This window comes from Lacerta agilis, chromosome 7 (assembly GCF_009819535.1).
Source record: "Lacerta agilis isolate rLacAgi1 chromosome 7, rLacAgi1.pri, whole genome shotgun sequence".
NCBI classification, from domain to species: domain Eukaryota; kingdom Metazoa; phylum Chordata; class Lepidosauria; order Squamata; family Lacertidae; genus Lacerta; species Lacerta agilis.
The window spans coordinates 19,724,707-19,749,368 of NC_046318.1; the positions used below are offsets into that span (position 1 = coordinate 19,724,707).

At 45.8% G+C, this 24,662-nt stretch overlaps 1 protein-coding gene across 2 annotated transcripts in view; it reads right to left on the reverse strand.

Moving 5' to 3' along the window:
* Positions 1-656: 656 nt before the first annotated feature.
* Positions 657-24,662, reverse strand: part of DROSHA (drosha ribonuclease III) — a 78,489-nt gene continuing 54,483 nt past the window's right edge. The window contains exons 23-31 of one of the 2 annotated variants that reach the window (XM_033154411.1): positions 23,683-23,727; positions 21,619-21,776; positions 19,559-19,664; positions 14,451-14,592; positions 10,826-10,908; positions 10,185-10,288; positions 8,741-8,833; positions 7,856-7,902; positions 657-1,046 (exon numbers count right to left, since the gene is read on the reverse strand). In XM_033154411.1, coding sequence (XP_033010302.1) covers positions 916-1,046; positions 7,856-7,902; positions 8,741-8,833; positions 10,185-10,288; positions 10,826-10,908; positions 14,451-14,592; positions 19,559-19,664; positions 21,619-21,776; positions 23,683-23,727 — 909 coding nt within the window. In that variant the 3' untranslated portion in view covers positions 657-915. The remainder of the gene's footprint in view (positions 1,047-7,855; positions 7,903-8,740; positions 8,834-10,184; positions 10,289-10,825; positions 10,909-14,450; positions 14,593-19,558; positions 19,665-21,618; positions 21,777-23,682; positions 23,728-24,662) is intronic. The other variant, XM_033154412.1, reaches the window with a different exon arrangement.

The following is a 24,662-nucleotide window of genomic DNA, read 5'->3' on the forward strand; positions in this document are numbered from 1 at the left end:
TTGGATCCCGAATGAAGCAAACCTGGAAGTGAAGTGTTCCGGTTTGTGAACTATTTTTGGAACCTGAACGTCCGATGGGACTTCCGACTGGCTGCAGGAGCCTCCTGCAGCCAATCAGAAGCCGCGCTTTGTTTTCTGAATGTTTTGGAAGTAAAACGGACTTCCGGAACGGAATCCCTTCAACTTTCAAGGTACGACTGTATGTATATATGTACGTATGTACTGATTGTGGAAACACCTTAAAGAAAATACAGGACAGGGGATGCACAATCTGCACACTGTGCACATTATAAGAAACTCTTCTTTTTCAGATTTCGCTTACGGATGACACTGTTTATGGAAACCAGCGTTTTGGTTCATCTCTTGTGAATGATGCTGAGATTTCCCTCATTTATCCTTCTGTCAGGTGCTGTACCGAGGAAACATTTCTGAGCTAGATCATCTCATCTCCCTGGATCCAACCCCAGCACAGATTAACCCACGTCTTTCCAGCGGTAGCACAACCCAGGCAGAGATCAAGGCGAGATGGAGGAAAAAGCATCTCATTTCTGCCTTGTTATTTCCCATGATTAAAGACTACGACGAACACAAAGCTTTTCCGGAGACGGTTACCCGTTTTGAAATAAAACACTTTATTATTCCGCAAACTCGAGATGGAAAATAAAAGCAAAATTCCTCAGAATGAATGTTAAAAGAAATTGTTTCGTTAAGCCTCGTGAATAAAACTTTACTAGCTAAAAATGGAATAAAACATATTCTTCTTCTTCTTTTATATAAAAAAGTAACAATTAACATTAAACATGATTTAATGAGCAGACTTCGTTCATCCTTGACGCGAAACTAGGCTACGTCTCCACAGGCCTACATCAAAGTTATTAAGCAGGCAAATCCACCATTTGCTTCCATGGCCTGTACTTATTTCCGGATGTCGTCCGCTTCCTCCAGCTCTCTTTCCTGATGCTCTCTTTCCCACCTCATTTCTTTAAGCTCTTGCCTGTACTTCCGCTCAATGAATCGTTTCTGATGGGCCATCTGAGGAAAGTTATCTGAGACGAGAAGAAATGTTTCATGCGTTAAAATAAAGGCCAGGCATTCCGGGGGTTCATTATTCTATTACACGAGGCAGGATAAGGAACATTTCCAGCTACGGTCATGTAATACATTTACTTATCGCACTCACAGTCAAAATTTCTGTCAGGGCGTGGAAACAGGAGACTTCACCCAAGGCTTCCCAGAGAGTTTCATGAATGAATAGGGTGCTAAGAGCATTCTCCCCAGCCAAAAGGCCCCCCAAATTGTACTTTGCCAAACCTTTATTAAGCATTACAAATACCTTGGAAGTCGAACGGAATACGTTCCAGAAGTCCATTCGGCTTCCAAAACGTTCAAAAACCAAAGGGTGGCTTCTGATTGGCTGCAGGAAGCTCCTGCAGCCAATCGGAAGCCGGGGAAGCCCCATTAAACGTTCGGCTTCCAAAAATAGTTTGCAAACCGGAACAGTCACTTCTGGGTTTGCGGTGTTCAGGAGCCAAAACGTTCAAGAACTATTCTGTTCGAAAACCAAGGTACAACTGTATAAAGGTAAAGGGACCCCTGACCATCAGGTTCAGTCATGTCCAATTCTGGGGTTGCGGCGCTCATCTCGCTCTATAGGCCGAGGGAGCCAGCGTTTGTCCACAGACAGCTTCCGGGTCATGTGGCCAGCATGACAAAGCCGCTTCTGGCGAACCAGAGCAGCGCACGGAAACGCCATTTACCTTCCCGCTGGAGCGGTCCCTATTTATCTACTTGCACTTTGACGTGCTTTCGAACTGCTAGGTGGGCAGGAGCTGGGACCGAGCAACAGGAGCTCACCCCGTGGCAGTGATTCGAACCACCGACCTTCTGATCAGCAAGCCCTAGACTCTGTGGTTTAACCCACAGCGCCACCTGGGTCCCTGTACGACTGTATAGGCCATCATAAAACAACCATAATACAAATTAAAAGATGTGTGCTGGCTGTGCCAAAATGGTTGGGAGCCAGTGCCCTAACAAATACAGGACTTTGCCTAGGGACTGCTATGGTCTAAACCACTGAGCCTCTTGGGCTTGCCGATCAGAAGGTGGGCAATTTGAATCCCCGTGACGGGGTGAGCTCCTGTAGTTCTGTCCCAGCTCTGGCCAACCTAGCAGTTCAAAAGCACACCAGCGCAAGTAGATAAATATATACCGCCGTGGTGGGAAGGTAAACGGCATTTCCGTGCACCTTGAAGACAAAAGCAGAGCCAACTTGATGATTTTAATGAAAGCTGCCTCCAGGATCTTTCCATGTCAAACAGTGGGTGAGTGGGGAATCATGTTACCCAATAGCAATGGTTGTGTATGTATGTATATTTATGTATATATCAACAATTTGAATCTGGCTATTTATTCCTCCATTTGAATATGCTACCCAAATGTACTTGTTAAGCAATTTGTGAGCCTCTACCATGAAACATTTTAGTGGGGGGGGGGGGAAGTATGGAGTATTTGTAACAAATCAGTAAACTATGCTGGGAAAGTCTCCGTACTTTGGGATGCTATCATTTTTCATCAAGGACAAGCAGGACTCCATCTGGTGCTAATCAAGATAACCATAATGGGCTCCAGTACTTTGGCCACCTCATGAGAAGAGAAGACTCCCTAGAAAAGACCCTGATGTTGGGAAAGATGGAGGGCACAAGGAGAAGGGGTCGACAGAGGATGAGATGGTTGGACAGTGTTCTCGAAGCTACTATCATGAGTTTGGCCAAACTGCGAGAGACAGTGAAGGATAGGCGTGCCTGGCGTGCTCTGGTCCATGGGGTCACGAAGAGTCGGACACGACTGAACGACTGAACAACAACAACATAATGGGCAGGGCCCGTCTTAAGCCTATCTGGCGCCTTGGTGCAAGGATCCCTCCGGCGCCCCGCCACGCCCACCTTTCCCTCTGGGGCGTTCCGTGTGGATCCCTTCCATGGGGACCCCTCGGGCTCCTTCCCGACCACCCGGGACAGAGGGAGGGAGGACTGATCGCTGCGCACCTGGCTCGCTGCTGCCGATCGCTTCCTCCTGCCTTCTCCCTGGCAGCGGGCAGGCTGCTGCCCCTACCGAGCCGCTGACGTGGCCCCCGGACTTCTTCCCTGGCGCCCTCCAGAACGTGGAGCCGTGGTTCCCCGTGCCACTAGCCTCTATGGCTAAGACGCCCCTGACAATGGGCATCAGGGAGGGGCAGGGAAAAAAAGCTGTCCAGCTCTTAAAAACCAATGTATACAATCGAGAAGCCAACGGGAGCTGATATATACAGCTCGCCAAGAGAGGTGCAGAATAAGGTAGACAAACACATCATCCATAGTGGCAATGCCGGGTGGAAGGTCTCCGATGAAAGCGTCGCCTCCGTCGGATGTGGTGCCAGATGAGAAACTGCTCTTTGTGAAAGACTTGCTAGTGCTGACGCAGAAACAGCTGGTGTCCTTGGGAAGACGAGGCTTTCGGGGGCTGTATAGGAAACACAGCTGGTGCAAGAGGCTGAGGAGGAGGCTTGAATGAAGGGCTCGGCCACTTCTGAACCCAAGGCCATCTCCACAATCAAACAACCTCCTCTTGCAGAAGCGATTCCACCCCCACCCACCCCCACCCACCCAGGTCTCTCTCCTTAAAAGACTGGAAGACGCCACCAGCTGCTAAGTCTTTGGTACCGCAAAGGTGCTCCTGTGCAAAGTGTGGTCCTTTTGTACTCTTCTTGCAGATCTGATGTGCCAGACTAAGTGCCACTTATGGATGACAAAAGTTCGGTGAAGTCTCCCGCTTGTCTTCCCCACAGATTTGCTTGAAAGCCCTTGTCTTCGTAAGACCTGAGTCGCCCTGACACACACAGTGGGTTTAAGAACCTCTGACGGCTTTAGACAGAAGTCTTCTGCTATGGGGGAGGAAATGCTCCTTCTGCTATTTCATTGTTTTCCTTTACGTATTTTGGAGGCTCTCGGATTAACTCAGGGGTGTACAGAGGGTGCAAATGTTACATGTGGGGCAGACAGGTGAGACTCCACATGCCACTTTCGACCTCCGTATTCGTACACAAAAGGAAATAATGGAAAGAAATCATGCCGTAGAAACGGACCTCCCTCAAGAGGGCACATTTTAAATGCACCTGTTTTTTTAAAAAATGATATTAATCCTTCCAAGAGAGCGGCTGAAGGCTACTGACTGTTTGGCTGATGTAAGCAGATGAGCTCAACTCTTGATAGATAAAAATACGGCGACTTTTGCCAGAGATTTCAATGAGATTAAGAGTTATCTGGGGTTGTAGCACAAAGATTTAAAGTCCCTGTTTTGGCAGCAGCTTGCGGGTTTTGCAATCAATCCTGCAAGGTGAGCGCTCTGGCCCCCATCTAGCAAAGCGCCGACTTTATTTTAATCACAATGCCTAGATCATGAATGCCAGTGGAAGGACTCGTGTGCCTGAATTTAAGCATGGGCTTAAGTGCTTCGCTGGACCAAGGCCAGAGAGCTCAGCACTTCACTTGACCGACTCCCCGCCAACTAGGCCTGAAATATTGTGACTTTTTCGGAGGGATTATGCTTACAGAGGGAGAGGAGGGCTAGACACAGAAGGCACACAGAATGGAAAAACCTGCCGCCACTCTGCTGAATTTTCAAGGCTGAAACTGCACGCTAAATCGCTTTACCTTCAGCAAATATGCTCAAAGCAAATGCCTGAAGGCCAGATTTGCGCTTACTTGCTTACTGCCACATCTCACCTTGAGCCTACGCAACTGACACCACATTTGTTAAAGGCCAAGAGTGTGAAGCGCAATGCGCTCAGACCCAAACTACATGACTTGAGGTCCCCTTACCACGAGTAACCTTCCAACCTATGTCCATATCAGAGAGGGAAAGCAAGAACTGTCTCTACATTTTGAAAAACAAAAATGACCCACACAGACTTCCTATATGTTTAATTATAGGTTTTTGAATACCCTAGATGATATTATTATTATTATTATTATTATTATTATTATTATTATTATTATTACCTCACCCATCTGACTGGGTTGCTCCAGCCACTCTGGGCAGCTTCCAACACATATAAAAACGTAATAAAAACATCAAACGTTAAAAGCATCTCGATACAGGGCTGCCTTCAGGTGTCTTCTAAAAGCTGTATATTTCTTTATCCCCTTGACATCTGATGGGAGGATGTTCTACATTGCCAAGAAGGCATTTCCCTTCAAGTTTCTTAACATTATTATACAACTCCATGGTGTGACCACATCTGGAATAATGTCTCTCTGACATTGACCAAGGGGTGACTGTGGGGGTAGCCGAGTTTTTGGCAGCAGTGCTTCAAGGAGTACTTTGGAGGAAATTCTAGATTTTACATATACACACATACAATCAGCCTATGAGTTTAATTGTTGTTTCTTTGTGTATATATATTTTAAAGTTCCTGTATGTGATTCTTTCTCTCGCGATTTTACTTGTAAATGCCTAATAAAGGTTTCATAAGTAGTAATAATGTGTACCGTTCTGGTCACCTCACTTTAAAAAGGATATTGGAAAAGGTTTGGGAAAGCGCAAACAAGACGATCAAGGGGCCAGAGCAACTGCTCCGTAATTTACAGCAATTGCGGCTTTTCAGTTTAGAGGAAAGGCAGGCAAAAGGAGGCATGGCAGAGGGTGTGCAATTTTTTGTGTGGCGTACACTGGGAGAAGTGTTTCTCTCTCTCTCTCCTAACACTAGAACTTGGGCACCATCCGGTGAAGCTTGACATTAGACAATTCAGGACAGGCGAAAGAAAGTACCTCTTCGCAAAGTGCATAGTGAAACAATGGATTTTGTTCCCACGAGAGCGATGGCTGCAAACTTGTGATGGCCTTAAAAGAGGACTAGACAAATTAATGGAGGGTGAAAATACTCGCTCCGGTAGCTAGGATACATCTCTACTGTCCAAGGGACGCGGGTGGCGCTGTGGTGTAGTGGTTCAGAGCGGTACACTCGTAATCTGGTGAACCAGGTTCGCGTCTCCACTCCTCCACATGCAGCTGCTGGGTGACATTGGGCTAGTCACACTTATTTGAAGTCTCTCAGCCCCACTCATCTCCCAGAGTGTTTGTTGTGGGGGAGGAAGGGAAAGGAGAATGTTAGCCGCTTTTAGACTCCTTCGGGTAGTGATAAAGCGGGATATCAAATCCAAACTCCTCTTCTTCTTCTTCTTCTTCTTCTTCGTCTTGCCGGTCAGAAGGTGGGCGGTTCAAATCCCCGCAACGGGGTGAGCTCCCGTTGCTATGTCCCAGCTCCTGCCAACCTAGCAGTTCGAAAGCACATCAGTGCAAGTAGATAAATAGGTACCGCTCCGGCGGTAAGGTAAATGGCGTATGTGTGCACTCTGGTTTCCGTCACAGTGTCCCGTTGCACCAGAAGCGGTTTAGTCATGCTGGCCACATGGCCTGGAACGCCGGCTCCCTCGGCCTGAAAACAGAGAAGAGCGCCGCACCTCATAGTTGCCTTTGACTGGACTTAACTGCCCAGGGGTCCTTTACCTTTTTTGCCTTTTACCTTACTGTCCGAGGCAGTCTGCCTCTGCACGTCAGTTGCTGGGAATCACAAGCGGCCAGATTGCTTTTGCACTTGGGTCCTGCTTTTGGACACATCTGGACACATCTGGTTGGCCACTGTGAGAACAAGATGCTGGACTAGATGGAGGGGCCACTGGCCTGATCCAGCAGGCTCTGCTTATGTCCTATCATTTATTCTTGCCCAATTGACCAGGTAAGGCTATTTGAACATCCGGACTGTCTGAGGTGCATATTAAAAAAACAGAACTGATTTACAGATTGCTATCTATCTATCTATCTATCTATCATCTATCTATCTTATTAAATTTTCTGTTTTACAACTTAAAGTACTCATTTTACATCCTTACAATATCAATGACTTCCCTTCTTCTCTTTCCATGGTTCATTTTGCATATCATAAATACCTGCATATTTTACAAAAAAAAACCACTATACCACTCAGTATTCCATTATTACATCCGTCAAGATCTATTTACACTAATGAATTTATCCAAATGCTGCCAGCATTTTCAGCTGCACACAGTTATTTCCCATATATATCCAATAAACGTTTTCCAATCTTCTCTAAACGTATGTTCTTCTTGTTCTCTTGTTCTGTATGTCAAGTCTGCAAGCTGCGCATATTCTGTCAACTTAAGTTGCCATTCTTCTTTGGTTGGGACCTCGCTCGTTTTCCATTTTTGTGCTAGCAAAACATGGGCTGCAGCAGTGGCATACATAACCTTTTTTTTTTTTTTTTGGAACACCTGGGAATTTCAGCCTGAATTATTCCCAACAGAAAGGACTCCGATTGCAATGCTTTCTCGGCTATCCGAGTTGGGTCATAACAGAGTCTGTTTTATTCTCTACCTGGAAGTACGACCTCTCATTTCACACGGCGCCACATAGCTGTATCTGCTTCTAGCCCAGAAAATCTTGTCGCTGTGGTCTAATGATAGAGCGATTTAAAAGCCCCGGACATTAAAAGAATAACTAAAAAAGTATTTCCCACGGCTAGCTTGTGGAGACCCACTTGCCAGGAAACTTGCGTAATGGCTCTGCTTCACTGGGGAAGGGAGCACTTCTGATTTAATCCAAATGTGTTATGTCAGCTAATTTTCAATTCAAAATTGTCTAAAAGTAATTGGGGAGGTGGAGGTGGATGGAGATGCTGGTGCTGAGCGTCATTTGCTTGTTTTATCTGTACTTCCCCCCCCCCTCTCTCTCAACCAGAGGTAATGCTTGCACATTCCCTGCCCCAACCCCCAGAACGAAATAATCCAAGAAAACCTCTTACATTTTTCCAAGGCATCCATTGCTGCGCACATCTCTGCTTGCTGAATGCTGTTTTAAGAAAAGAAAAGGAAAGGGGGAGAAATCATGGTAAATGTATTTATGGGGTAAACTACAGCTTCCGAGAATCAACCACTCTGATGGCTCTGCTGAGACTAATTCTTCAAATAATCACTGGGCGGTTGTTTCCCATAAAAACCCTCCATGCACAGGCACACACACAAACCCGTTCCAGCGAGTTGTTTTTAAAAACTTCAGATCAATACCACTAAGATCTTCCCCTTTCATAATTCTTTGGTGAATTGTTTTAATGAAAATATTAAATTTAAAACCGAGCGACCGACCAACATACAGCTCTAGAAAAATGGATGTCGGTATTACAGCAAACAGAACACTTTCCCGCTAATATTTTATTAGGAATTATTTTTCTCTTATTCTTAGAATCAGTGCAGTCCGGACAAGGAGGTGATCAATGGAGAGGGAGAAACCCTTTAAATATTATTTATCATGCAGCTGGCACCCTCGCTGTGCAGTCCCTAAGATGCTTTCCTCATTCATCTTCAATACAAACCTACAAAGTGTGTTGTTATTCTTCCATTAATGGAAACGCAGGCTGAGAGAGACTAATCTGTCTGAATGTTTCTCAGAAAGGCCATGGCTGAACCAGAATTCGAACCCAGGCCTTCTGTCTCTGGCACCCTAGTCCCGGCCCTCTGCCATGCAGAGCCTCTCTGCAACAAATTATTTTGGCTAGATAAAGGACTTAAATGGGAGTAGTGGGAATTCTAGCATTCGCTTTCTTAAGGAGCACCATCTAAATCACCAAAGGATTTACCGTAGCTCTCAAAACACCTGTTTAAATAAACTTGTATTCAAATATTTACCATACCTTGGTCCTTTACCGCATCCTATTCTTTCGCCTTTAAAATAAACAGCTACGGTGTATGTCCTGGCATGAGAGGGTCCGACTGTTTGCAGAGTCCTAAGTCCCAGGAAAGACAGTAACACACACACAAAAAAGTCACACTTTTGAAAGCAGGACTTACTAAGGCCTCTTAACAGAAATGCCCCCATGTTTGCAAAGATTAATCACGGGACTGCAGACGAACGGGGCTTTATGGATTATTTTACAAAGCACTGCAAACACGTCATTGCTTTAAAAGTGAAGTATTTATGTACGCTTGGTGTAGAATTATAGGCATTTACACTTTTTGGCAAATTCAGATCTTCGGGATAGAAATGTAAGGTACTGTGACAAATGCTGTCGCTCTAAATGGCAAATACTGCAAATTGCCCCATCAGTAACGGAAAGTTGCAGGATCTGTCACTACTAACCGGGCAGCTCTCCCTTTGGACGAAGAGTTTGATATAAATCTGCAGCCATTTTAAGATGAGACACGAGCTCTCAGACAAACGATAAATTTGCTTCTCTTTCCCGTCTCTCCCTCTGATCCATCTCCAATGTCACGCTGAGTATTGGTTCTACGCAGTATCAGCAGTTAAGGTACACGTAGGAAACGCTTTACAGCGGAAATAGACAAATGGGGGCTTCAAGTCAATCAAACAGCCCACCCCAAATTGCCTATGGATCTGTACAGTCAGTGTGGTGTAGTGGTTAAGAGCGGTAGACTCGGAATCTGGGGAACCGGGTTCGTGTCTCCCCTCCTCCACATGCAGCTGCTGGGTGACCTTGGGCTAGTCACACTTCTTTGAAGTCTCTCAGCTCCACTCACCTCACAGAGTGTTTGTTGTGGGGGAGGAAGGGAAAGGAGATTGTTGGCCGCTTTGAGACTCCTTCGGGTAGTGATAAAACAGGGTATCAAATCCAAACTCTTCTTCCACCCGCCACGAAGCAAGCCTGAAGTCTGCCCACTCCATCAAACATCATGCTTTCTGCAGACAAGCAGCAACTCTGCTACCGATCCCAAATGACTCCGGAGAGTTACACTTGCAGGAGTGACGGAGTCTGCTTAAAGCAGCAGTCCCCACCCCCTGACGTGCGAAGGGAGGCACTGAAACTATTTTGTGGGTGGGAGAATGCGAACTTATCGGCGAGGATCAAATTATCCAACCTTCCACTGAATTTAGAGCCATCCCAACTTCCATATGCAGCGCCTCTCTTGACTACATTTGCGGCGCTGGAAGCCGAGTTCGAGATCGGAAAGGGGAAACGGCAAGCTAATCCCTTCTTTAAACAAAAGGCAGAGGATGCTTAATCCGAGTCATATGGAAATGGAGACAAAAATAAATGCCAAGTGTGGAGGTGAAAATGAGAGACCGGCTCACGAAGTTATAATTAGTTTATGCCAGGAAGGAGGAGAAAGGCTTCTTACTTATAGAGTGGGATGTCTGGCTCCTTCCCCTCTGTTCGGAGAGTTAAGCAGCATTGCTGGAGCTGGGATTTTGGATCGTTCCAATCCTGGTTTAAAATGAATTCCTATAATGTAGAGAAATAACAACAGGCTCCAATTAGAGGAGCAGGAACAGGCTGGAAACAGGGTTAAAAACAGGAGTTTTGCCCAAAGTTAATGTTGGTGTTTTTTTTTAGGTTTATACCAGGTTAAACCACAGAACCTAGGGCTTGTCGATCAGAAGGCTGGCGGTTCGAATCCCCGCGACAGGGTGAGCTCCCGTTGCTCGGTCCCAACTCCTGCCAAACTAGCAGTTCGAAAGCACGTCAAAGTGCAAGTAGATAAATAGGTAAACGGCGTTTCCATGCGCTGCTCTGGTTCGCCAGAAGTGGCTTAGTCATGTTAGCCACATGACCCGGAAGCTGTACACTGGCTCCCTCGGCCAGTAAAGTGAGCTGAGTGCCGCAACCCCAGAGTTGTCTGTGACTGGACCTAATGGTCAGGGGTCCCTTTACCTTTACGTGCATGCAACAGAACGAAGGTTTTCACTATCATCAAGATGGGACTCAGTGGCAAACCCAGATTTGTTGCTGCATTACGTACAAAACTCCAAGCCGTCCTACCTTTAGTCGTGGGAAAAAGCAGACGTTCATGAAAGTGTGGACGTATTCTAAGTCCTTGTCTATGTACAGAGCAGCGATAAAGGCTGGAGGGGAGAAAAACCAAACATGCGAGTAATGTTATTTGCTGGGTAAAAAGAGTTCACGCTTGCAGAGAATCTCTGGTGCTCTCAAGGTCTCTCACGGCAAATATCTCTGAGCTAAGAAACTGGGTGGCTCAGCTGCTTGAGTGCATCTTAAGGGGGGGGGGGAAGGTGGCTTGGCCAACACAGCTTTTGACCACTTTGGAACAAGGTGAAAAACATAACGAAGAGTTAGGAGGTCTGTTAAGGCCCCAAGCACAGAGGGCAGCTGAAAGGTGAGAGTCTCCAAAAGGGAAAAGAAAATGAAATAACACGAGGGGTGGGACCACCAATCGTCTGTATCATCAAATAACACAGGTGGAATGGTGTTCAGCCTGTGAAATTGCATGTTTTGGAGCGAGCGGAAGGAACTCAGCACAGTCCAGAAGCACGTAAAAAAAACGCTTAGGGAGGTCATGTTGCAGAGGGTGTGCTTCTTCTAGCCACTTCCACGGCTGCGAGGGTCAACTGACCTCCTTTGGGGAAAAGGTTCCTAAGGGTCATAGCTCCACGAAAGTGTCTCTTGCCTTTAATTCCAAAGTGTGAGGTGCTGCCTGGCCATTGTGGAGCAATCTCATAGCAGTGTTGCACCTCTGCATGTCTAATCTGCAGACTTACAGCTTCCATCTAATGTGGGGTGAAGACACGCGGTCGACGAATAAGCACATCTGATGTTCAGAGCGGCTTCTTAAGTCAGGAATTGGTTATGTGAAGCAGGTCACATTCCCAACAGCCTCTCCCTCCTTAAGACCCTTTAAAGTTGCATTACGCTAAGGGCGTCCTTCGTACAGTTGAGAAGACGGCCGTTGCATGGTCTCACCAAGAACAACGTTGTCCCTAGATTTACATGTGTCCACTCTGCTCCCCCCCCCCTTTTTGCTTCTGGGTCGGTGTTCAAACTCTCAAAACATAAATCCCTTGGGAGACCAGACTAGAATTAACAATGTCGTGAGTTTTATTCATGAAAAAATAGAAAGCAAATATATATCAAGCTATGTTTCTTGGTTAATGAAGCATTATGGTGTGAAGCTCTTTTTGTTCGTCGTCGTAATTTATTTCCCACCACCCATCTGGCTGGGTTTCCCCAGCCACTCTGGGCAGCTTACAGGATATATAAAAAGACAACGTTAAAAAACAGAATATCCTAGGCAGGCAACAAACAAACCAATAAATCAATAGAAACCAATAATAACAATCGCAACAATGCTCTCCTTTTTACGAAACAGGAGACCTCATCTCCTCGACTTACTCCTAAGAACCCCATTCACTCTCTTAAACCCAGACACACTAAATGCTTTAACTGGACAGATCCCAATTGCTCCCTAAAAGCAATTGCTCCTCTAAGCAATTCCTTCCTTCCCTCCAGCCATGCAGTTCACCACAGTTGGTCTAATAATAATAATAATAATAGACAATCTGGTGCCCCCCAGATGCTGCAGGACTACAAATCCCATCATCCACAGCCATTGCTAATCCTGGCCGAAGCTGATGGGTGTTGTATTCCGGAAAATGTGGAGGACGCCAGGTTGCCTATCCCGTTCTCTAGTACAAGGTCACCGAAGAGCAAATCCTGTGCTCTGCCTGTAACCTCTCCTTGACAAGAGCTGAAAACTGAGTCACTGAATTGTCAACATCTGCACAAATTAATGAAGCATTCTGAAGAGCTGGGGACAGAGTCTGGACTTCTAAATCCTGTGGTTTAGCCAGCAGACTATAACGTCTAAGAAATAAATCTCTGCAAAGTATACACTCTCAGTGCTTCGGTTATCAATCACGATTGTTTGTGAACAACTTCCATTTACTAAAAGGATTTGGCAAGAGACACGGGACCTGCTCAACTCTCAAAATGTATTAAAATGCTCTGGATGGAGATTAACTTCCTTGGCCCGTTATTTATTGCCACTTCACTTGCACTGGAAGGAGAACCTTAAAAAAACAAATAAACTTTTTTAAAAAAAATTAGCTGAAAAGGGATTTAAACTTCACTATGGGGGTTTACTCGACCGTACCTTCCGAAGCAATGCCATTTATGAAACTGCAAATTGACTGTATTTAAAATAAAATAATAACTATTTCCCCTTTATTTCTGTACTTGCAAAGGGGCATCTAAAAGCAAGTAATACGGAATGTTTGCTTTCCTGCCACATGCTACGTAATGCTCATGATCTCTTTAAGATAGGGATAACCCAACATGGAGCCGGCCCTCCAGGTGTTGAACTACAACTTCCAGAGCCCCAACCATTGGAAATTCTGGCTAAGGCTAATGGGAATTCTAGTCCAGCAACATCTGGGGAGCACCATGTTGGCTGCCCGTGTTAAGAGATCAAGAACGGGCTACAGAACCACATGTTTCCTCTCTCCAGTCCTCCTTCCCTCTGGTGCAAACTCCTGCACAGCCCTTCCCCAATGTGGTTCGCCATGACCACCAAAGCAATAATAATAATAATAATAATAATAATAATAATAATAATAATAATAATAATATATTTATACCTTACCTATCTGGCTGGGTTTCCCCAGCCACTCGGGGGAATATTAAAAAAGCGATAAAATACCAAACATTAAAAACTTCGCTAAACAGGGCTGCCTTCAGATGTCTTCTAAAAGTCAGATACAGTGCTACCTCTAGTTATGTACTTAATTCGTTCCAGAGGTCCATTCTTAACCTGAAACTGTTCTTAACTAGAGGCAGGCTTTCACTAATGGGGCCACTTGGTGCCGCTGCACCGCCGGCACACGATTTCCGTTCTCATCCTGGGGCAAAGTTCTCAACTCGAGGTCACTCTTCCAGGTTAGCGGAGTTTGTAACCTGAAGCGTTTGTAACCTGAGGTGTTTGTAACTCGAGGTACCACTGTAGTTGTTTATTTCATTGGCATCTGATGGGAGGGCGTTCCACAGGGCGGGTGCCACTACCAAGAAGGCCCGATGCCTGGTTCCCTATAACCTCGCTTCTCGCAGGGAGGCAACCGCCAGAAGGCCCTTGGCACTGGATGCCAGTGTCCGGGCTGAACGATGGGGGTGGAGACGCTCCTTCAGGTATACTGGACCGAGGCCGTTTAGGGCTTTAAAGGTCAGCACCAACACTTTGAATTGTGCTCGGAAATGTACTGGGAGCCAATGTAGGCACCAACATTAATCAACGGGTGCCGTAACTTGATGAATCAATTAAATGTAAATAAGTGTAGAAACACACGCCAATACCTCAATACACACACACAGCTCAATATACCTTTTGGGGAAAGCAAAAGACATGCAACAGAACCACAGTTTAAAGAAACAAAATCTCCCTCCAAATGGCACCTTCAACTACTGCCATGTGCATTCCCAATGGATTCTGGAATCCACCAAACCCACTTTTGGGGTGTTTTTTTTTTTTTTTTAAAAAAACAATATCTCTTATAGCACAGAAAATTGGCTAAGGACTTTTTCGCTTCTGCTATCTGCTGTCACCTTTAACGTCACCCTTCGTTTGCTTTGGGATGAAACAGAAGATGGCAGCACTCACATTCTAAAAGATCCGCCAGCGTCTTCGTCCGTAAGGCTACGGGGCGCTTGGTCTTGTCGTTTGTAATGGCGAACTCCTGCATGCCCAGTTCTTCGGCGACTTTGGCCTGCGTTCTGTTGTTGACCAGGGAGCTCCGCAACAGCTACCGACACAACAGAGAGCGCTCAGGTAAGCACACCCCCCAAATTCTTGGGAGGAACCATTTTCCCCAGCCGTTGCTTGGCAAAACAGAAGAAACCGAGTCACCTCTAGCTAGATTTTCTTCCTACGTCAAGTTGCCGCTCATGCTAACCACTTAATACCGGGGACCTTCTCCTGATGCTGATCTGTCTGACCCATACAGTCAACTGCTCGGTCCCTCAGCCCCAAAGTGAGGCGGGAGAAGAGTTTCTCCTTCTCTTCCCCCTCCCGGCTGCGCCACGTTCCTGCCAACTGAATCTCCGCTTTCAAATGGGAGCGAGTGGCGCATGTCGCTCTAATCTTTCTCGGTAGGTCCTGCTACAGGAATCTGGAGATCACTGGAGCACCGGGCAAGATTAGTAGGTAAACATGACTTGCTGCAGCCTTGATTCAGGAAACCTGGGTGGCTGGTAAGAGCTCAACAAAGGCATTGTCGGTGGGAATAGTAGATGGGTGTCGAAAGAGGTTTCTCACCTGGGCACTTAGGACGACACCCTATAAGGAAGACACCTGGTGAGGGACCTACTAGAACAGGACTAAGAAGATGGGTGAGAGGGAACCGCCAGTGTGGTCTGAGTGTTCGGTTTATTGCATGGAGAATTCGGTTTAATTCCCTCTTTAGCCACGAAGCTCACCTTGAGCCACACACTGTCTTTCAGACTAGCCTACCTCACAGGGTTGCTGGGGGACAGAGGAGGGGCCACCATGTTGTTCTGAGCTTCTTAGAGGGAGGGTTGTATGGAAACCAGATTGATGTTTGGTGGGGTGGGGATCCAAAAGTGAGGGGAAGAGGGGTTGCAGCAGATGGTTCCAGGTTCAGTCCCCAGTAGGGCTGGGACTGTCGGAAAACACAGACTGAAGCCGCCAATCAAAGTTGGCGATGCTGAGATGGATGGACCTGGCTTGACCTAACGAGGCTTCTCATGGTTCTACGGCTCCCCCTACAGAGCAGGAGCGACGGAAGGAGTCTCAGAAAGATGTCTATGACAAAAGTGTTTCTCGCCTTAGAGTTAGAAGTAATAAGAGTAACAGCTTTACTGAGTTAAGAGAAGAAAGGATATAAGAAGTTAAGATTTGAAATGTGATGTTTTATTTGATAAGAATAAGTTGCATGATATAAGATTTGTTGATTATAATTGTAAGATTAAGATTAGTTATAAGGATTTAGATTTTACAAAGTTACAAAGTTACTAAAAAAGATTCGAAATGAACGCACAAGGGAGGGCGAGAGGAGGTCCCAAGTAAGATTTGGAAGAAGTGATGGATTTTTAAGTAATTGTGTTGTTTTTGTGTGTTGGTGTATTGTGTTGTTTTGTATGGGATGTGGGTATTTGTAATTGGTTTAATTTGGAAAATCCAATAAATTTTTATTTAAAAAAAAAGACAAAAGTGTCTCTCGCCAAACGTAAACGTACTGAGAAAATGACTATGAATTGAAAGTGGAGACAATAGGTGTACCTTTCCCTGTTGATCTGTTTGCTTTGTAACACACACCAAAAAAACTTTAATACAAACTAATCAGAAAGAGGCAGACAAAGCACACCAAAGTGGTTCAGATGTAACACCAAAACATGGTTTAGGGTTACATAAATTGTACCCAACGTGGACCCTCAGTGTTGTGTAAGGTAAAAAGGTAAATGGCCCCTGGACTATGGGGTGCGGCACTCATCTCTGCTTTCAGGCCAAGGGAGTCGGCATTTGTCTACAGAAAGCTTTCCAGGTCATGTGGCCAGAATGACTAAACTGCTTCTGGTGCAACGGGACACTGTGACGAATGCCAGAGCGCACAGAAATGCAGTTTACCTTCCCGCCGCAGCGGTACCTACTTATCTAGTCACACTGGTGTGCTTTCGAACTGCTAGGTTGGCAGGAGCTGGGATAGAGCAATGGGAGCTCACCCCGTCGTGCGGATCCAAACCGCCGACCTTCCGATCGGCAAGCTCTAGGCCCAGTGGTTTAGACCACAGCGCCACCCACATCCCTGAAATGTTGGGTGCTCCTTCCTGCCCACAGCACACAACTATCCTCTCCCTCCTTTCCTAGCTTGAAGCAATCTGTAGTTTATCATTTGGTCCAAACTGGCAAACCACGGTTTGTGCTTATCCTAAGATTATACTACGATTATACTACGATTTGTCTTGGTTCAGAAGCACCCGACTCGTGTCCAGCTTTCTGTTGAAGCAAGCTAATGGGCAGAAAATATGCCAAGCTCAATTTCTCTTGCAGATAGAAGCGTGCTCTTGCTTCCACTGTGCATACAAAGCAGAGAGAGCTCCTGTGTAATGATGGAGCAGCCTTAAGGTGCTGCTTACCTATAATCCTCTCCAATTGTCTAAAGGATGTTGCAAGAGCCGCGGTAACAGGCGGTCGATTTATCGCTCTCATCCTGGATCCGTGAATATTACTATGGCTTCAGCCAATTTAAGGTAAATAGACTTGGCAACGTATAATCCTCTCACACCGGGCAAAGCGATCTGGTCCCCAATGTGTCCGTCGCAGGAGGACTGCAATGTTAATTGTCAAAAAATGCAGCCACCTGTGGCGGCGAAGAATTAAGCACTATGAGAACCGAGAACCGGTTGACAGGAAGAGAGGAGCCCAGCGCTTTAATTAACAGCAGACACTTTCCAAAAGAACAAGCACGCAACCGGTTTTTGGGGCAACGTCCGCAGCGAACCGCCGGCTCGGAAAGCAGAACCTAATGGCACGCTGAAATTTGCATAGGATGCGAAGGCTGGGTGAACAACGGAGGAGGTGAAATTTCTGTGGAAGATGGAACGATACGGGCGGGGGCTGGCAAAGCACGAGAGCGGTGCGAAACGAAACACTAACGTGCGCCCGAAACATGAAAGCAACTTTTGAAAGCTTATTTCAGTCTGATCAGATGAAAGGGAGCTCGGCAGAGGGGGCAGGTGCGCTGATAAGGAAATTTAACATGTCATATTTATTCATCAGAAGACAGAAGGGAGACAGGCCCAAATTATGCTTAAGAGAAGGTCTCGGGCAGAAGGCAGAGGAAGGGGACCGAGGGAGAAAGCGGTGGGGATGGAAAACGTGCACGCTGCTTAAAACGTAACTTTGGTTAAACATTAAAATGCCCTGGCACTTCAGCTGCGAGTTCAAAGAGCACTCGGGTCTTTGAAATCAGGGGTTAGCCTTCCTCGGAGCTACTGGCCGAGTGGAAATATGCAGAAGAGAGCAAAGGAGGGCGGGGGGGGGGGGGGGTTGGAAGGGATGGACAGCATAAAGTCAAAACTGGATCTTCTTTGTGCCTCTTTAAAAAAAAAAAGATTTGGTCGCATTCGGAAAGAAATTTCTAGGAGAGGCTTCAACTTCTGGCTAGCACAAAGGCGATTGAAATAGCATCAATATCTGGATAAATAAACGCAAGTTTCCTGGATTGTGGTCGCACTCCAGTTAGCGTAGGAAAATGGCGCCCTAACCATGCAGAAACTCAGAGGTATAAGCTCGGCGCCAAAGGACTCCTTAAACCGGGGTTACAGCTGCCCAAATGGAATGCCTGGTTGCCATTTGGGGGCCAGGCAGCTCGAAAGCCGTATCTTCCAAGACAACCTTTTGGTTCCTTAAATTCATCCTGATTGCGCAGATAACATATAACGGATAGGATTCTACAGGGTGGGGTATCGGTGTGTGAAAACAGTCGAGATCCAAGGATCCCTGGGCACGCATCTCCAGATGGTGGAGACCTCTGGTGCCCTCCTGGCCCCCGGGCATCTTCGCTTGGCCGCAAGTGGCCGATACGCTGCAACCACGGCCGATTTTTCTCTTTCTGGCAATGCACAGGCACTGATGGGATGATATCATTCCTAGACTGAGCACTGAGACGTAGCTAGCTGTGTTTCGGCTTATCTCTTTGATTCGCCCTCGTTTAATAGCAATGGTACTTATTTAAAGATTGGTTAGTCGTGGTTTTAAGTGGCTTATCGTGCCGTGCCCTGAGAGCATGCGTGATAAAGGGAGGGAGAGAAGCACGAACAGGAAAGAAGAAGAGGAAGAAGAAGAAGAAGAAGAAGAAGAAGAAGAAGAAGAAGAAGAAGAAGAAGAAGAAGAAGAAGAGTTTGGATTTGATATCCCGAAGGAGTCTCACGAGCGGCTAACACTCTCCTTTCCCTTCCTCCCCCACAACAAACACTCTGTGAGGTGAGTGGGGCTGAGAGACTTCAGAGAAGTGTGACTAGCCCAAGGTCACCCAGCAGCTGCATGTGAAGAAGCGGAGACACAAACCCGGTCCCCCAGATTACGAGTCTACCGCTCTTAACCACTACACCACACTGGCTCTCTGCCTTTCTATGGTGGGGATATTCGGCTGGGGAGAAGGATTGATTCTAAAGGGATCCCATTAAGTTCTATGGGGCAAGGTAAGCAAGCTGCAATAAATGTCTAGCTGAACGGTCGAGAGACCACCCCACACTTGCGTGTTGCTGAAATGAAGCAGATATTCTTAGAAAGAAAGGCAAACTTGATTTGTTTGTTGCCTTGAGCTACCTATTAGCCCTGAGCCAAAAATAAAAAAGGATTCCTAAAGACCCCATGTTCAAACTATCCGTCTACCCCCCAAGTGCTTTCACACAGTTGCAAACAAGCGCTACTTGTAGTTTTGAGGTGGAACAAGTTAATCGCGGCAGTTATTAAAGCTATTGATCTGCTTTAAAGAAGAGAAGACATCACGCCTGGGTGGCAGGAATCAAAACTTTGTGGATCGCAGCTGGATTCACATCTTCAAATTAACAGGACTTTATTAAGAGCAGGCAGCCACTGAGGCGGCGGGTCTTCATCAAGCCCAGAATAATTCACTCGCTGCTTCTACAATTCATTCTCTCTTCCCCCCCCCCTGCCCTCCGTCTCTCCTGCCCCCTCCGACTTGTCAAGTTCTGCTCCCGGAGAAGAGTGACAGGTGGCAATCTCACCGTTAGGTGGCCTTCATGATGATCTGGGAAATGTATGAATAAATACTCCGTGGCCACCAGCTGCATTATGGAATCCCCCAAGAATTCCATCCTCTGGTTGTGGCCCCTGAAACAGAAAGAGGTAGAAAGCAATGAAGTCGATAAGGTAGAAGAACAAGCCTTTCCTTGCTATGGAACTGCTGGTGCGTTGGGCTCGCTTTGGCAGCATTTAAGCTAAAATTGGAACGATTTAGCATGGCTCCTGCGCAAGGCATTTAAGGAGAAGCGGGATTTTTTTTTGTCGGTTATATGGGAAACAGTTGTGTACAGCTGAAAACGCTGGCAGTATTAAAGTAAATTTCACAGTGTAATAAATATTGATGATAGGAGAATAGAATTAGACGGATATATCAAAATGTGCAGGAATGGTGAGGAAATTAAATGAACCTTGGAAGAGGAGGGAAGTCAATAAATGTATGGTAAAATTAAAAAAAATGTTTAATTTGTGATATAAAATTTGAAAATGTAATAAAAATATTTTAATATATAACATATAAAAGGATACATAATTATTATAATTATATTACATTTAATAATATAATAAATATTATATATTATATAATTATATAATGTATTTATATATTATATTAATATTATAATATTACAGTCGTACCTTGGAATTTGAACGGGATCCGTTCCCGAAGTCTGTTCGACTTCCAAAACGTTTGGCAACCAAGGCGCGACTTCTGATTGGCTGCAGGAAGCTCCTGCAACCAATTGGAAGCCGCAGAAGTGGCGTCAAACGTTCAGGTGCCAAAGAATTTTTGCAAACCGGAACACTCACTTCCGGGGTTTGTGGCATCCGGGAGCCAAAACATTCGACTCGCAAGGCGTTCGGGATCCAAGGTATGACTGTATAATTATATTGTCATATATATACATTATATATAAAAAGAACCGCATGTGTCCCCCCCCCCTAAAAAAGCACTAAACAGCCGAGTCATTTCAAACAGATTTCAAATATTTCTGCAATATTTTTGTCCTCACAGCTCATCATTCCTATCGCCCAACATGTGAGGGTCTCTTGGTGGTTTCCCTTGCATTTTATTAGAACTCTGACTTTCCCATCGCCACAAGAACGGGAGTCTCCCCACTTCAGGAAACCACCCCCCAACTCATAGAGGGTGACAAGATTGAAGACTAGAGGGAAGACGGAGAACTGGTCCATTTGTTGGCACAGCTCCTTTCTCGGCAGTTTGACCGCTTCATTCTGCACCGGCTGGCGCTTCCGGGCAGCGTAATCCAGTGATCCAGTCACAGAACGTGTTACAGTGATCCAGTCATGAGGCTGGTCTACCGTGGTCAGGCGATCCCTATCCAGGAGCATCTACAGCTGGCAAACTGGACCAAGCTGCCTGTTCGGAAAGGAACGCCTGAGATCCGTTTTAAAACCACTGGCAAACTTTTCAACGCATTCTCCAAACCTATAGAGGAGGGAGAAAGGTTGTTTTCTGCTGCTCCAGAAAGCGGACACGGGGCAATGGATTCAAACTACAAGAAAGAGGAATCCACCTAAACTTTAGGAAGAACTTCCTGACAGTGAGAGCTGTTCGACAGTGGAATTTGCTGCCAAGGAGTGTGGTGGAGTCTCCTTCTTTGGAGGTCTTTAAGCGGAGGCTTGACAGCCATCTGTCAGGAATGCTTTGATGGTGTTTCCTGCTTGGCAGGGGGTTGGACTGGATGGCCCTTGTGGTCTCTTCCAACTCTGATTCTATTTTACAGTTAAGTTTTCCGCATTTTAATTTTCGCCTGTTGCTGTAACTGTTCTCTCTGTTTCATACACCACATTTACTCGGATGCAATGCGCACCTTTTTGGGGGCCAAATTACGCCGCGGAAATTAGGGCGCGCATGATATTTGATGGCGCCAGCCAATACTTTTGGGGTTTCAAGGTTTTGAAAATTGAGGTGTGCCTTAGATTCAGCGGCGCATTAGAATCGTGTGAATACGGTACGTTCTAAAATGAAATAATCATAAACTTTACTGGGGGGGGGGGAGAAAGAAATGCCCAACAAACTCACAGGGTCAGGTGGTTAAATCCGACAGTTCTCAAAGTGAAAGCCCGGGCCAGAAGCCGAACGTGAGTGAAAATTACTCCGATGGCTTCCTCGAACTCAGTCAATTTCTGGAGGACGGGAGATGTCTCAATCAGCTGTCGGTCAGTATTGGACTCTTGCAGCTGTAAAGAAAATATGAACGTAGAAAACAGCATGAACTTAGAAGAAAGATTTAAGGCCCAATTAAGGAAGCTGGAGCTGACAAAATAATGAACACTGTGGTATTTACTTTGCATATTACCAAGGAGACATGGGGCTGAAACAAAAAGCAGATTTTCAGTGGCTACTGCACATTACTTTTTTACAGGTTGAAAGGCAGCAGATATTTCTGAAGTAAAAACATCAATGTCACTAGGGCCTTTGAGCTCTCTGCACACATCCAACAATGTTATTTTTTATTAGCTTTTCTCAATTGATTGATTACACTTTTTGCTATTTTAGTGATTTTTTTAAAAAAAACTGGCCCTATTCATATTTTCTGTTGTTCCACTGTCCTGACAGCAATTGTATGCTGAGGATTAGAAGGATATAAACATAAATATTTTTTTTAAAAGAAAAAGTCTTGGTTCAAATGTTTCTTTTATATACAGTCGTACCTTGGATCTCGAATGCCTTGCCTCCCAAACAAATTGGCTCCCGAACGATCGAAACCCCAAAGTGAGTGTTCCTGCAGCCAATCAAAAGCCGCGCTTCGGTTTCCAAACGTTTAGGAAGTCGAACGGACTTCTGGAACGGATTCCGTTTGACTTCCAAGGTACGACTCTCTCTCTCTCTCTCTCTCTCTCTCTCTCTCTCTCTCTCTCTCTCTGTGTGTGTGTGTGTGTGTGTGGCAAGTAACTTCAGTATTTCACTATCAATTCCTCCGCCTTCTTTCTCTAATTTAGTATTTTCAAATTAAATGATTTAGCGAGAAGCTAAATGATAATACAATGCTCTTACTTTGGGGTTTTGCAGAAGCATAATTAACATTTTCCAAAAGGGTTTTGCCCCCTTTTTGCTGAGAAGTAGCCTTTCTATGGGCAGATCCCGAGTACAGAGAATTATTTCGGCCATCTTTTAGACCGAGTTTTCGCAACTGGAAAAGGTAGGGGATTTCAACTTCTTTGCGGGCCTTCCACAACACTGATAAAGTTATATGCAGACCAACTACACAAGTAGTTCAGATCGGTGGGGTTTCAGCATGAATCACTTACTGTGCATTTTTATGCCACTCATCCTCACAAAAATACTGAAAGTACTATTAGTTTCTAATACTGTTTGGAGTTGGAGGAAGAGAGACCACTGCCAGTGCAGTGACCTCCATAATGTACATGAAGGGGTTTGAGGCATTCAAAAAAATATAAAAAAAATATAAACACCAGATGCATTTATTATTTAACGGCGTTGCTAAATTTGAGATGATGTCACCCTTGCCATTATGCTCAATGAATAGGCATTCTTCCCAGGAAGCTTACTGTCAAAAGCAAGGATGACTTCAAACTAGGAATCCCTGCGGATCACTCACTACTAGGGGCCGCTGTCCAGGGAGAAAACTGGATCCCAGGTTCACCTGGGAGAGTCACTCCCCAGCCCAGAATGGTCCTGATGCTGAGAGGAATCATGAAGTAAGAGGCCGGCCACGTGATGCTGTCTGCTACAAAGCTCCCATTTTTGTTGCACTCTTCCACTTGGGGAGATTTTCTAGCAAGGAAGACGGCCGGGTTATCTCCCTCCCTTTTGCCACCAGACTATAAATCTGCCGCTCACCTGTCCTGTGCCTGCCACCCACCTGCCAAATTACTGCCTGCCTGTTGCCTGAGGTACTCTGAAGGCCTTGCCCACCCTTGAGCCCGAGCTCTCGGCAGTTATTAGCCACAAAAGAAATTCACAAAGGCCATGTGGCTGCTAGATGTTCAGGGATGTCAGTGCAGTTTAATGCTGCTAAAAAGGCATCCTTGGGAACGGGGGGGGGGGGGCGGGGAGAGAGAGAAAGAAAAGAAGAAGAAGAAAAGCACTCTGAAATTCCTTACGGAAAAGGGAGACACTTACTTGGAGAGGGTGCAGAGGATAATTAAGCCATACTTCCCGCAGGTCCTGCAAACATCGAGAGACGCTTTTAAAGCTCAAGGGAGCCGTTTAACAAATTCTACATTGCTAAATAAAATGTCATTCTGCGAAATACTGAAATGGGCTCAGATGCTGACTCTGCTTTTTTTGGCGATTTCAATAGTGCCGGCAAGCTAATTTTTTTGAAAGCGGGCACTCTCTGCTTAAACTGCCTAAAGAGCATCCATTTAGTGCATATCCATTAGGTGGAAGGAGAAAACGAACACACACACACAATTCTTGAACTATGTAACAGGTTACCCCCCCCCTTTTTTTTGCTTAAAACTTTAGTAAAAAGGATAAGAACCCTGGCCTGAAAGGGACATCTTGCATCTGAAAGGGAGGGGGAACCTCAACACAAACCCAAAGAACACGACCACATAATACAGTAGGATTCTATTATACACGAAGGCAGATGCATGCACAAAACCAATTATATCTTAACACTTATGTTTCAGGGCTGGGATGCAGGCATTTGAGTCAGTGAACAGCAGAAGGTGTGAGCCCTGGCAGGATTAGAGCCAGGGTAGAGCAGTGGTGATTTTTTTTCGGGGGGTGGGGTGGCAAAAGGGCAGTCACCCCAGGCACAAAATTGTTGTTGTTGTTTAGTCGTTTAGTCGTGCCCGACTCTTCACGGCCCTTGGACCAGAGCACGCCAGGAACTCCTGTCTTCCATTGTTCCCGCAGTTTGGTCAAACTCATGTTAGTAGCTTCGAGAACACAAATTTCGAGAACAAAATTGTTAGGGGGTGCCAAATCTCAATACCCGGTTCTGCCTCAATACAGCTGTGCGCATCCGACACTGGGATCTGCTGAAAACGTCTTCTGCGTGTGAACCAGGAAGTGACCTCTCTAGGCAATGGAACGACTCTTCTTTTCTTATATTCGTGCCTGCAATCTCTTGAGTGGCGCATGCATGCTCT